Source organism: Salvelinus namaycush, unplaced genomic scaffold (assembly GCF_016432855.1).
Source record: "Salvelinus namaycush isolate Seneca unplaced genomic scaffold, SaNama_1.0 Scaffold2491, whole genome shotgun sequence".
NCBI lineage: Eukaryota > Metazoa > Chordata > Actinopteri > Salmoniformes > Salmonidae > Salvelinus > Salvelinus namaycush.
In genome coordinates this window covers 23,690-37,322 of record NW_024059332.1, presented here as the reverse complement: position 1 = coordinate 37,322, position 13,633 = coordinate 23,690, and the positions used below count along the sequence as shown (strand labels likewise).

The following is a 13,633-nucleotide window of genomic DNA, read 5'->3' as shown; positions in this document are numbered from 1 at the left end:
ACTGTCTTGTAGTCAGTGATAGCTTGGAGAGTGTGCATGTGTGTGTAGGAGTGTTCAGCTGTGTTTGGATCCACACATTTGGCCTACTTATTCATCCCTTATCCAGGGTAGTCACTCACACTAGGCACCACTGGCCATATCACTGTCTGATAGGGTTTAGAGGGAGAACCCCCCCTCTTACACTGATGTTTGGTAACACTGGCTGTAGCTACTGCATTATCGACATGGTTGTTACGTTGTACTGATGTTGACCTGTCTCTCCCAGGGTAATGTAGTAATGCTGTAGCTACTGCACTATCAACATGGTTGTTACGTTGTACTGACGTCGTACTGTCTCTCCCAGGGTAATGTAGTAATGCTGTAGCTACTACACTATCAACATGGTTGTTACGTTGTACTGACGTTGTACTGTCTCTCCCAGGGTAATGTAGTAATGCTGTAGCTACTACACTACCGACATGGTTGTTACGTTGTACTGTCTCTCCCAGGGTAATGTAGTAATGCTGTAGCTACTGCACTATCAACATGGTTGTTACGTTGTACTGTCTCTCCCAGGGTAATGTAGTAATGCTGTAGCTACTACACTACCAACATGGTTGTTACGTTGTACTGATGTTGTACTGTCTCTCCCAGGGTAATGTAGTAATGCTGTAGCTACTGCACTATCAACATGGTTGTTACGTTGTACTGACGTCGTACTGTCTCTCCCAGGGTAATGTAGTAATGCTGTAGCTACTACACTACCAACATGGTTGTTACGTTGTACTGATGTTGTACTGTCTCTCCCAGGGTAATGTAGTAATGCTGTAGCTACTGCACTATCAACATGGTTGTTACGTTGTACTGTCTCTCCCAGGGTAATGTAGTAATGCTGTAGCTACTGCACTACCAACATGGTTGTTACGTTGTACTGTCTCTCCCAGGGTAATGTAGTAATGCTGTAGCTAACAACATGGTTGTTACGTCGTACTGTCTCTCCCAGGGTAATGTAGTAATACTGTAGCTACTGCACTATCAACATGGTTGTTACGTTGTACTGTCTCTCCCAGGGTAATGTAGTAATACTGTAGCTACTGCACTATCAACATGGTTGTTACGTTGTACTGACGTTGTACTGTCTCTCCCAGGGTAATGTAGTAATGCTGTAGCTACTACACTACCGACATGGTTGTTACGTTGTACTGATGTTGTACTGTCTCTCCCAGGGTAATGTAGTAATACTGTAGCTACTGCACTATCAACATGGTTGTTACGTTGTACTGACGTTGTACTGACGTTGTACTGTCTCTCCCAGGGACACAGCCGGCCAGGAGAGGTTCAGGACCATCACAACAGCCTACTACAGAGGAGCTATGGTAAGATCCGTCCACTCTCATGTCTCCAAAAGGTCAGACTGAATCGACATAGATAAAACACCTAGCGTGGAGGTTACCGTGTGTGTGTGTGTGTGTGTGTGTGTGTGTGTGTGTTCAGAATGGGAGTCATCTTTTATAATGAATTGTAGCCTACTCTGTCTACCTGTCTCCGTATTTCTCCGGTCCAGTCGTACCAAACAGTCTCTCTAGTTAAGCTAGATGTATCTATGTACTGCTTGTTAACACTGAGGTCCATCTTACAGATTCGTATGCTCAGTGTGAGTGGTGAAAACGATGGACTGGCCAGTTTGATAGGAGACTGTATACACAGGAAGGACCCGAGCCCATGGATTTATGTACACAGTGGAGTTTCCCTGGTGCTGTTGGACCATTCAATCACTGGGGCTGATAGTGATGTTACTATGGAGGGCTGTTTGTGTTACTATGGAGGGCTGTTTGTGTTACTATGGAGGGCCGTTTGTGTTACTATGGAGGGCCGTTTGTGTTACTATGGAGGGCTGTGTGTGTTACTATGGAGGGCCGTGTGTGTGTTACTATGGAGGGCTGTTTTTGTGTTACTATGGAGGGCCGTGTTACTATGGAGGGCTGTGTGTGTGTTACTATGGAGGGCCGTGTGTGTGTGTTACTATGGAGGGCCGTGTGTGTGTGTTACTATGGAGGGCCGTGCGTGTGTGTTACTATGGAGGGCTGTGTGTGTGTGTGTTACTATGGAGGGCTGTTTGTGTGTTACTATGGAGGGCTGTGTGTGTGTTACTATGGAGGGCTGTGTGTGTGTTACTATGGAGGGCTGTGCATGTGTGTTACTATGGAGGGCCGTGTGTGTGTGTTACTATGGAGGGCCGTGTGTGTGTTACTATGGAGGGCTGTGTGTGTGTGTGTGTTACTATGGAGGGCTGTTTGTGTGTTACTATGGAGGGCTGTGTGTGTGTTACTATGGAGGGCTGTGTGTGTGTTACTATGGAGGGCCGTGTGTGTGTTACTATGGAGGGCCGTGTGTGTGTTACTATGGAGGGCCGTGTGTGTTTGTTACTATGGAGGGCCGTGTGTGTGTGTTACTATGGAGGGCCGTGTGTGTGTGTGTTACTATGGAGGGCCGTGTGTGTGTGTGTTACTATGGAGGGCCGTGTGTGTGTGTGTTACTATGGAGGGCCGTGTGTGTGTGTTACTATGGAGGGCTGTGTGTGTGTGTGTTACTATGGAGGGCTGTGTGTGTGTGTGTTACTATGGAGGGCTGTGTGTGTGTGTGTGTTACTATGGAGGGCTGTTTGTGTGTTACTATGGAGGGCTGTGTGTGTGTTACTATGGAGGGCTGTGTGTGTGTTACTATGGAGGGCCGTGTGTGTGTTACTATGGAGGGCCGTGTGTGTGTTACTATGGAGGGCCGTGTGTGTTTGTTACTATGGAGGGCCGTGTGTGTGTGTTACTATGGAGGGCCGTGTGTGTGTGTGTTACTATGGAGGGCCGTGTGTGTGTGTGTTACTATGGAGGGCCGTGTGTGTGTGTGTTACTATGGAGGGCCGTGTGTGTGTGTTACTATGGAGGGCCGTGTGTGTGTGTTACTATGGAGGGCCGTGTGTGTGTGTTACTATGGAGGGCTGTGTGTGTGTGTGTTACTATGGAGGGCTGTGTGTGTGTGTGTTACTATGGAGGCCCGTGTGTGTGTGTTACTATGGAGGGCCAGGTGTGTGTGTGTGTTACTATGGAGGGCCGTGTGTGTGTTACTATGGAGGGCCGTGTGTGTGTTACTATGGAGGGCCGTGTGTGTGTTACTATGGAGGGCCGTGTGTGTTTGTTACTATGGAGGGCCGTGTGTGTGTGTTACTATGGAGGGCCGTGTGTGTGTGTGTTACTATGGAGGGCCGTGTGTGTGTGTGTTACTATGGAGGGCCGTGTGTGTGTGTGTTACTATGGAGGGCCGTGTGTGTGTGTGTTACTATGGAGGGCTGTGTGTGTGTGTGTTACTATGGAGGGCTGTGTGTGTGTGTGTTACTATGGAGGCCCGTGTGTGTGTGTTACTATGGAGGGCCAGGTGTGTGTGTGTGTTACTATGGAGGGCCGTGTGTGTGTGTGTGTTGCTATGGAGGGCTGTGTGTGTTACTATGGAGGGCCGTGTGTGTGTGTGTGTTACTATGGAGGGCCGTGTGTGTGTGTGTGTGTGTTACTATGGAGAGCCGTGTGTGTGTGTTACTATGGAGGGCCGTGTGTGTGTGTTACTATGGAGGGCCTGGTGTGTGTTACTATGGAGGGCCAGGTGTGTGTTACTATGGAGGGCCGTGTGTGTGTGTGTTACTATGGAGGGCCGTGTGTGTGTGTGTTACTATGGAGGGCCGTGTGTGTGTTACTATGGAGGGCCAGGTGTGTGTGTGTTACTATGGAGGGCCGTGTGTGTGTGTGTTACTATGGAGGGCCGTGTGTGTGTGTGTTACTATGGAGGGCCGTGTGTGTGTGTGTTACTATGGAGGGCCGTGTGTGTGTGTGTTACTATGGAGGGCCGTGTGTGTGTGTGTTACTATGGAGGGCCGTGTGTGTGTTACTATGGAGGGCCGTGTGTGTGTTACTATGGAGGGCCGTGTGTGTGTGTTACTATGGAGGGCCGTGTGTGTGTGTTACTATGGAGGGCCGTGCATGTGTGTTACTATGGAGGGCTGTGTGTGTGTGTGTTACTATGGAGGGCTGTTTGTGTGTTACTATGGAGGGCTGTTTGTGTGTTACTATGGAGGGCTGTTTGTGTGTTACTATGGAGGGCTGTGTGTGTGTTACTATGGAGGGCTGTGTATGTTATTATGGAGGGCTGTTTTTGTGTTACTATGGAGGGCCGTGTTACTATGGAGGGCTGTGTGTGTGTTACTATGGAGGGCCGTGTGTGTGTGTTACTATGGAGGGCCGTGTGTGTGTTACTATGGAGGGCCGTGTGTGTGTTACTATGGAGGGCCGTGTGTGTGTTACTATGGAGGGCCGTGTGTGTGTTACTATGGAGGGCCGTGTGTGTGTTACTATGGAGGGCTGTTTGTGTGTTACTATGGAGGGCTGTGTGTGTTACTATGGAGGGCCGTGCGTGTGTGTGTTACTATGGAGGGCTGTGTGTGTGTGTGTGTTACTATGGAGGGCTGTGTGTGTGTGTGTTACTATGGAGGGCCGTGTGTGTTACTATGGAGGGCCGTGTGTTACTATGGAGGGCCGTGTGTGTGTTACTATGGAGGGCCGTGTGTGTGTGTTACTATGGAGGGCCGTGTGTGTTACTATGGAGGGCCGTGTGTGTTACTATGGAGGGCCGTGTGTGTTACTATGGAGGGCCGTGTGTGTGTGTTACTATGGAGGGCCGTGTGTGTTACTATGGAGGGCCGTGTGTTACTATGGAGGGCCGTGTGTGTGTGTTACTATGGAGGGCCGTGTGTGTGTTACTATGGAGGGCCGTGTGTGTGTGTTACTATGGAGGGCCGTGTGTGTGTTACTATGGAGGGCCGTGTGTGTGTGTTACTATGGAGGGCCGTGTGTGTGTGTTACTATGGAGGACCGTGTGTGTGTGTTACTATGGAGGGCCGTGTGTGTGTGTTACTATGGAGGACCGTGTGTGTGTGTCACTATGGAGGACCGTGTGTGTGTGTTACTATGGAGGACCGTGTGTGTGTGTTACTATGGAGGGCCGTGTGTGTGTGTGTTACTATGGAGGACCGTGTGTGTGTGTTACTATGGAGGACCGTGTGTGTGTGTTACTATGGAGGGCCGTGTGTGTGTGTTACTATGGAGGGCCGTGTGTGTGTGTTACTATGGAGGGCCGTGTGTGTGTGTTACTATGGAGGACCGTGTGTGTGTGTTACTATGGAGGACCGTGTGTGTGTGTTACTATGGAGGACCGTGTGTGTGTGTTACTATGGAGGACCGTGTGTGTGTGTTACTATGGAGGGCCGTGTGTGTGTTACTATGGAGGGCCGTGTGTGTGTTACTATGGAGGGCCGTTTGTGTGTTACTATGGAGGGCCTTGCATGTGTGTTACTATGGAGGGCTGTGTGTGTGTGTGTTACTATGGAGTGCTGTTTGTGTGTTACTATGGAGGGCTGTGTGTGTGTTACTATGGAGGGCTGTGTGTGTTACTATGGAGGGCTGTGCGTGTGTGTTACTATGGAGGGCCGTGTGTGTGTGTTACTATGGAGGGCCGTGTGTGTGTTACTATGGAGGGCTGTGTGTGTGTGTTACTATGGAGGGCCGTGTGTGTGTGTGTGTTACTATGGAGGGCCGTGTGTGTGTGTGTTACTATGGAGGGCCGTGTGTGTGTGTGTGTGTTACTATGGAGGGCCGTGTGTGTGTGTTACTATGGAGGGCCGTGTGTGTCTGTTACTATGGAGGGCCGTGTGTGTGTGTTACTATGGAGGGCCGTGTGTGTGTGTTACTATGGAGGGCCGTGTGTGTGTTACTATGGAGGGCCGTGTGTGTGTTACTATGGAGGGCCGTGTGTGTGTTACTATGGAGGGCCGTGTGTGTGTTACTATGGAGGCCCGTGTGTGTGTGTTACTATGGAGAGCCGTGTGTGTGTTACTATGTAGGGCCATGTATGTGTTACTATGGAGGGCCGTGTGTGTGTGTGTGTGTGTGTGTGTGTGTGTGTGTGTGTGTGTGTGTGTGTGTGTGTGTTACTATGGAGGGCCGTGTGTGTGTTACCATGGACCTCTACTAACTCTACTCTGTCTCCTCTAGGGCTGACCCCCATTTAGTCGACTGGTCGACAGGCTGTTGGAAGACAGGATGTTGGTAGACAGGATGTTGATAGACAGGATGTTGATAGACAGGATGTTGGTAGACAGGATGTTGGTAGACAGGATGTTGGTAGACAGGATGTTGATAGACAGGATGTTGGTAGACAGGATGTTGGTAGACAGGATGTTGGTAGACAGGATGTTGGTAGACAGGATGTTGGTAGACAGGATGTTGGTAGACAGGATGTTGGTAGACAGGATGTTGATAGACAGGCTGTTGGTAGACAGGATGTTGGTAGACAGGATGTTGATAGACAGGATGTTGGTGGACAGGATGTTGATAGACAGGATGTTGATAGACAGGATGTTGATAGACAGGATGTTGATAGACAGGATGTTGGTAGACAGGATGTTGATAGACAGGATGTTGATAGACAGGATGTTGATAGACAGGATGTTGGTAGACAGGATGTTGGTGGACAGGATGTTGGTGGACAGGATGTTGATAGACAGGATGTTGATGGACAGGATGTTGGTGGACAGGATGTTGGTGGACAGGATGTTGGTGGACAGGATGTTGGTGGACAGGATGTTGGTGGACAGGATGTTGGTAGACAGGATGTTGGTGGACAGGATGTTTCTTTAGTTGAGCTGTAGCAAATCTATATTTTGGAGTCTGTCAGAACAATGTCTATTCCACTTTATTCATGGCTGTGTATCCACTTAGGACATGTACTGTTGTTATGTTTTGCTTACTAACCAGGTTCTATAGATGTCAACTTTGTATGTAAATACATGTTTGGAAAACAACCTATTATTATTTTATTGAGGCAGAGTATTCTGGGTTTATAAGGGCTTCAAGCTTGTAGTGATAACAGTCAAGACACAAGCCCCTTGACTACAGCACAGACACACAGACATGTCACTGGGTCATGACTGGAATGGCGCTAGGTTGGGTCTTTTCCTGTTAATGTCACGGCGTGTCACTTCCTCTGACGTCACTTCCTGTCCTTTGTTTCTACAGGGTATCATGCTAGTGTATGACATCACTAACGAGAAGTCCTTCGAGAACATCAAGAACTGGATCAGGAACATTGAAGAGGTATGAATCTACCGCAGCAGGTAACCTGAAAACAATCAGGTGTGAAGCTACCGCAGCAGGTAGCCTAAAAACAATCAGGTGTGAAGCTACCGCAGCAGGTAGCCTAAAAACAATCAGGTGTGAAGCTACCGCAGCAGGTAGCCTAAAAACAATCAGGTGTGAAGCTACCGCAGCAGGTAGCCTGAAAACAATCAGGTGTGAAGCTACCGCAGCAGGTAGCCTAAAAACACCAGGTATGAAGCTACCGCAGCAGGTAGCCTGAAAACAATCAGGTGTGAAGCTACCGCAGCAGGTAGCCTAAAAACAATCAGGTATGAAGCTACCGCAGCAGGTAGCCTAAAAACAATCAGGTATGAAGCTACCGCAGCAGGTAGCCTAAAAACACCAGGTATGAAGCTACCGCAGCAGGTAGCCTAGCAGTTAGAGAGGAGAGCCGTGTGTCTTCTATCAGTCTGTCTGTAGTATTAATCAGTCTTCTATCAGTCTGTCTGTAGTATTAATCAGTCTTCTACCAGTCTGTCTGTAGTATTAATCGGTCTTCTATCAGCATGTCTGTCTGTAGTATTAATCAGTCTTCTATCAGTCTGTCTGTAGTATTAATCAGTCTTCTATCAGTATGTCTGTAGTATTAATCAGTCTTCTATCAGTCTGTCTGTAGTATTAATCAGTCTTCTCCTCCTCTGTCTGTCTGTAGTATTAATCAGTCTCCTCCTCCTCTGTCTGTCTGTAGTATTAATCAGTCTTCTCCTCCTCTGTCTGTCTGTAGTATTAATCAGTCTTCTCCTCCTCTGTCTGTCTGTAGTATTAATCAGTCTTCTCCTCCTCTGTCTGTCTGTAGTATTAATCAGTCTTCTCCTCCTCTGTCTGTCTGTAGTATTAATCAGTCTCCTCCTCCTCTGTCTGTCTGTAGTATTAATCAGTCTTCTCCTCCTCTGTCTGTCTGTAGTATTAATCAGTCTTCTCCTCCTCTGTCTGTCTGTAGTATTAATCAGTCTTCTCCTCCTCTGTCTGTCTGTAGTATTAATCAGTCTTCTCCTCCTCTGTCTGTCTGTAGTATTAATCAGTCTTCTCCTCCTCTGTCTGTCTGTAGTATTAATCAGTCTTCTATCTGTCTGTCTGTAGTATTAATCAGTCTTCTATCAGTCTGTCTGTAGTATTAATCGGTCTTCTATCAGCATGTCTGTCTGTAGTATTAATCAGTCTTCTATCAGTATGTCTGTAGTATTAATCAGTCTTCTATCAGTATGTCTGTAGTATTAATCAGTCTTCTCCTCCTCTGTCTGTCTGTAGTATTAATCAGTCTTCTCCTCTGTCTGTCTGTAGTATTAATCAGTCTTCTCCTCCTCTGTCTGTCTGTAGTATTAATCAGTCTTCTCCTCTGTCTGTCTGTAGTATTAATCAGTCTCCTCCTCCTCTGTCTGTCTGTAGTATTAATCAGTCTCCTCTGTCTGTCTGTAGTATTAATCAGTCTTCTCCTCCTCTGTCTGTCTGTAGTATTAATCAGTCTTCTCCTCCTCTGTCTGTCTGTAGTATTAATCAGTCTTCTCCTCCTCTGTCTGTCTGTAGTATTAATCAGTCTCCTCCTCCTCTGTCTGTCTGTAGTATTAATCAGTCTTCTCCTCCTCTGTCTGTCTGTAGTATTAATCAGTCTTCTCCTCCTCTGTCTGTCTGTAGTATTAATCAGTCTTCTCCTCCTCTGTCTGTCTGTAGTATTAATCAGTCTTCTCCTCCTCTGTCTGTCTGTAGTATTAATCAGTCTTCTCCTCCTCTGTCTGTCTGTAGTATTAATCAGTCTTCTATCTGTCTGTCTGTAGTATTAATCAGTCTTCTATCAGTCTGTCTGTAGTATTAATCAGTCTTCTATCAGTCTGTCTGTAGTATTAATCAGTCTTCTATCAATCTGTCTGTAGTATTAATCAGTCTTCTCCTCCTCTGTCTGTCTGTAGTATTAATCAGTCTTCTATCTGTCTGTCTGTAGTATTAATCAGTCTTCTATCAGTCTGTCTGTAGTATTAATCAGTCTTCTATCAGTCTGTCTGTAGTATTAATCAGTCTTCTCCTCCTCTGTCTGTCTGTAGTATTAATCAGTCTTCTATCAGTCTGTCTGTAGTATTAATCAGTCTTCTCCTCCTCTGTCTGTAGTATTAATCAGTCTTCTATCAGTCTGTCTGTAGTATTAATCAGTCTTATATCAGTCTGTCTGTAGTATTAATCAGTCTTCTATCAGCCTGTCTGTCTGTAGTATTAATCAGTCTTCTATCAGTCTGTCTGTAGTATTAATCAGTCTTATATCAGTCGGTCTGTAGTATTAATCAGTCTTCTATCAGTCTGTCTGTAGTATTAATCAGTCTTCTATCAGCCTGTCTGTCTGTAGTATTAATCAGTCTTCTATCAGTCTGTCTGTAGTATTAATCAGTCTTCTATCAGTCTGTCTGTAGTATTAATCAGTCTTCTATCAGTCTGGCTGTAGTATTAATCGGTCTTCTATCAGCCTGTCTGTCTGTAGTATTAATCAGTCTATCAGTCTGTCTGTAGTATTAATCAGTCTCCTCCTCCTCTGTCTGTCTGTAGTATTAATCAGTCTTCTCCTCCTCTGTCTGTCTGTAGTATTAATCAGTCTCCTCCTCCTCTGTCTGTCTGTAGTATTAATCAGTCTTCTCCTCCTCTGTCTGTAGTGTTAATCAGTCTTCTCCTCCTCTGTCTGTCTGTAGTATTAATCCGTCTTCTATCAGCCTGTCTGTCTGTAGTATTAATCAGTCTTCTATCAGTCTGTCTGTAGTATTAATCAGTCTCCTCCTCCTCTGTCTGTCTGTAGTATTAATCAGTCTTCTCCTCCTCTGTCTGTAGTGTTAATCAGTCTTCTCCTCCTCTGTCTGTCTGTAGTATTAATCAGTCTTCTATCAGCCTGTCTGTCTGTAGTATTAATCAGTCTTCTATCAGTCTGTCTGTAGTATTAATCAGTCTTCTCCTCCTCTGTCTGTCTGTAGTATTAATCAGTCTTCTCCTCCTCTGTCTGTAGTGTTAATCAGTCTTCTCCTCCTCTGTCCGTAGCATGCCTCCTCTGACGTGGAGAGGATGATCCTAGGAAACAAGTGTGACATGAACGACAAAAGACAGGTGTCAAAAGAACGAGGAGAAAAGGTATGGAGGGTCTCAGAGTTTCAGGGTCTCTGTGTGTTTCAAATAAGCACTGACGAGTCTGAGATGTCTTGTTGCAGGGTGCGTTGGAAACAATGTGATAACGTTCCTGAGAAAAGAGAAACCCCCACACTGCTCTTGATAGTATCTTTGGTGAAACCCCCACACTGCTCTTCATAGTATCTTTGGTGAAACCCCCACACTGCTCTTCATAGTATCTTTGGTGAAACCCCCCACACTGCTCTTCATAGTATCTTTGGTGAAACCCCCACACTGCTCTTCATAGTATCTTTGGTGAAACCCCCACACTGCTCTTCATAGTATCTTTGGTGAAACCCCCCAGACTGCTCTTCATAGTATCTTTGGTGTAAATGTACTCCCTGTTATACGTTTGACAATACTCATAATATACAGTATGATCTATGTCTGTCATAGCCAGCCCAGTTCTCCCTTCATAATGTAGTACAATTCCTTTTGTAACAGAAAGGTAACATCACTCTTTCGTTCTGTGCCTCTTGGAATGTGTTGCATTGTGGGGGGCTGCTGTTGATTTAGTTTTTTTTAAGTACATCTGTAACATGAATTATTAACATGAATTGTTCTCATAATGTTTCTCTGTTTTTATTTGTCACAGTTGGCGATTGATTATGGCATCAAGTTCTTAGAAACGAGCGCCAAATCCAGCCTGAATGTGGAAGAGGTGACTTCTGTTCAATACTATTCATTTATACCTAGTTATTAATTATTTTCCTCAAATCTTTTTCATTTAAACAGGACATTTTTCTCTCATAAACATGTTCCTGAAGTCTCCATTTGTTTGTTTGTTTTGAAACAGTCCTTTTTCACCCTGGGAAGAGACATAATGACGAGACTCAACAGAAAAATAGTGAGTCTATGTTGTTGTTTAGCAGATGAGGCTCATATGATGTAAACTTATCCACAATGTAACTTCCAACAGTTGGTGGCAGCAATGGGATGTTAAGAGTGGTAATTGACCCTTAACACAAACCTTTTCACCCCCCTCCCCCACCCCCCCCCCCTGCTTCAGAACGACAACAGTCCTCCAGGAGCTGGTGGGCCGGTCAAGATCACAGAGAACCGGTCGAAGAAGAGCAGCTTCTTCAGATGTTCTCTGTTCTAGTGGATCCATCCTCTCCTTTCCATGGACTGGTACAGCCTTTACCTGCCCTGCTGCTTCCCCCCCAGAGCTGAGCAGAATACACTCCCAACCCCTCACCAGGCCTGGTACCAGGCTACCTACCTAACACACCCCCTCACCAGGCCTGGTACCAGGCTACATACCTAGCACTCCTCCAACCCCTCACCAGGCCTGGTACCAGGCTACCTACCTAACACTCCTCCAACCCCTCACCAGGCCTGGTACCAGGCTACCTACCTAACACTCCTCCAACCCCTCACCAGGCCTGGTACCAGGCTACCTACCTAACACTCCTCCAACCCCTCACCAGGCCTGGTACCAGGCTACCTACCTAGCACTCCTCCACACCCAAAACTGGCTCTTGGCCTGGCTAGGCTACTTATTGCTGCTGAGCTGGCTGGCTACTCTGTAGGCTACAGAGGAGAGCGACTCGCCGTCCCATTTAAAAAATGACACGTTAGAGAACCAAAACAATTCTGAAAAGAACAAGGAATGCCCCCCAACTGTTGTCCTAACTGCCCCTCCTCTCTCCCTTCCCCAAAGGAGTTTGTCTAGGGCTGCGTCCCAAATGGAACCCTATTCACTATATAGTGCACTACTCTTCACCAGAGCCCTATTATGCAGGCCCTGGTCAAAAGTAGTACACTACATAGGGAATAGGGTGGCATAGGGCCCTGGTCAAAAGTAGTGCACTATATAGGGAATAGGATGCCATAGGGCCCTGGTCAAAAGTAGTGCACTATATAGGGAATAGGATGCCATAGGGCCCTGGTCAAAAGTAGTGCACTATATAGGGAATAGGATGCCATAGGGCCCTGGTCAAAAGTAGTGCACTATATAGGGAATAGGGTGGCATTTTTGGATGCAGTACGTTTCTCCCCCAACAGCTCTGATTGACAGTTGAACCCTGTGTTCTGTGTTCTTTAACTCACCCCTGGAAACGCTTTGTTGTTTGTCAGCTTCCTGTTTAGCTGAAGCTGCCTTTCCCCTGTATTCACTCGATGCACACTTCACTTTTTTATTTTGTTGTCGTGTGTCTTGTCTTTCTACCGACCGAATCTTTCTGCGAAAAGAGATTGACACCCTGAAGGATTGGAAGAGTCGTTTGGGCGTGGATCTCGGGTCGGTTTGCTACTAGAGAAGAATGTAGTCAACTGAAAATCACAGGTTATCATCACGTTCACTTTTTAAAGTCATGAATGAACATGACTGCAGGGAGAGATGAAGAGAGAGTATTGTACTGCATGTTCTAACCACACTAGAAAGGAAAATGTAACTGTTTAATATTCTACCAAAGCCGATGACTTCATTGTGGTGGTTGTTTCACCAATGTCTTTATTTTTAATTTGTTTTGTCTTTTAGTTTTATATAATCTTTATGTAATCACACTGGAGATCGTTATGGATGTTTCAATGATTGTTAAAACACCGCCTCGGTCAAAAAGGACACTGCAGTCATTCGATGGTGCATCCCTTGTCCAGAGCACTAAAGGCTGGATTCAGAACCGCTCTTCAGATCCACTCTCCAGAACCACTCTCCAGATCCACTCTCCAGAACCACTCTCCAGATCCACTCTTCAGAACCGCTCTCCAGATCCACTCTCCAGATCCGCTCTTCAGAACCGCTCTTCAGATCCACTCTCCAGAACCACTCTTCAGATCCACTCTTCAGATCCACTCTTCAGATCCACTCTTCAGATCCACTCTTCAGATCCAGTCTCCAGATCCACTCTTCAGATCCACTCTCCAAAAACCACTCTAAAGAGTTAAAGGATGCTCATTGCTTGGCACTTCAACTGATGACGGTCTCAGAATTGGCTTCACTCAATCGGACGTAATGAATGACTCGTTTTTCTGTTGTCACTTAGTCATGCGCTTACAGAAGGAGGTTTCTCAATTACTCCAACTTAAAACCACTGAGTAACCTCTACTCAACTTAAAACCACTGAGTAACCTCTACTCAACTTAAAACCACTGAGTAACCTCTACTCAACTTAAAACCACTGAGTAACCTCTACTCAACTTAAAACCACTGATTAGCCTCTACTCAACTTAAAACCACTGATTAGCCTCTACTCAACTTAACACCACTGATTAGCCTCTACTCAACTTAACACCACTGATTAGCCTCTACTCAACTTAAAACCACTGATTAGCCTCTACTCAAC

The 13,633-nt window shown here is 46.2% G+C and overlaps 1 protein-coding gene across 1 annotated transcript; it reads left to right on the top strand.

Moving 5' to 3' along the window:
- Positions 1-1,294: 1,294 nt before the first annotated feature.
- Positions 1,295-11,980, top strand: LOC120039050 (ras-related protein Rab-8B; the record flags this gene model as incomplete). Its single annotated transcript, XM_038984576.1, has 6 exons — positions 1,295-1,355; positions 7,092-7,169; positions 10,221-10,310; positions 10,942-11,007; positions 11,143-11,193; positions 11,356-11,980. Coding segments are annotated over 6 exons (439 nt in total), but the record flags the coding sequence as incomplete, so codon positions are not given.
- Between the last annotated feature and the right edge of the window lie 1,653 nt (positions 11,981-13,633).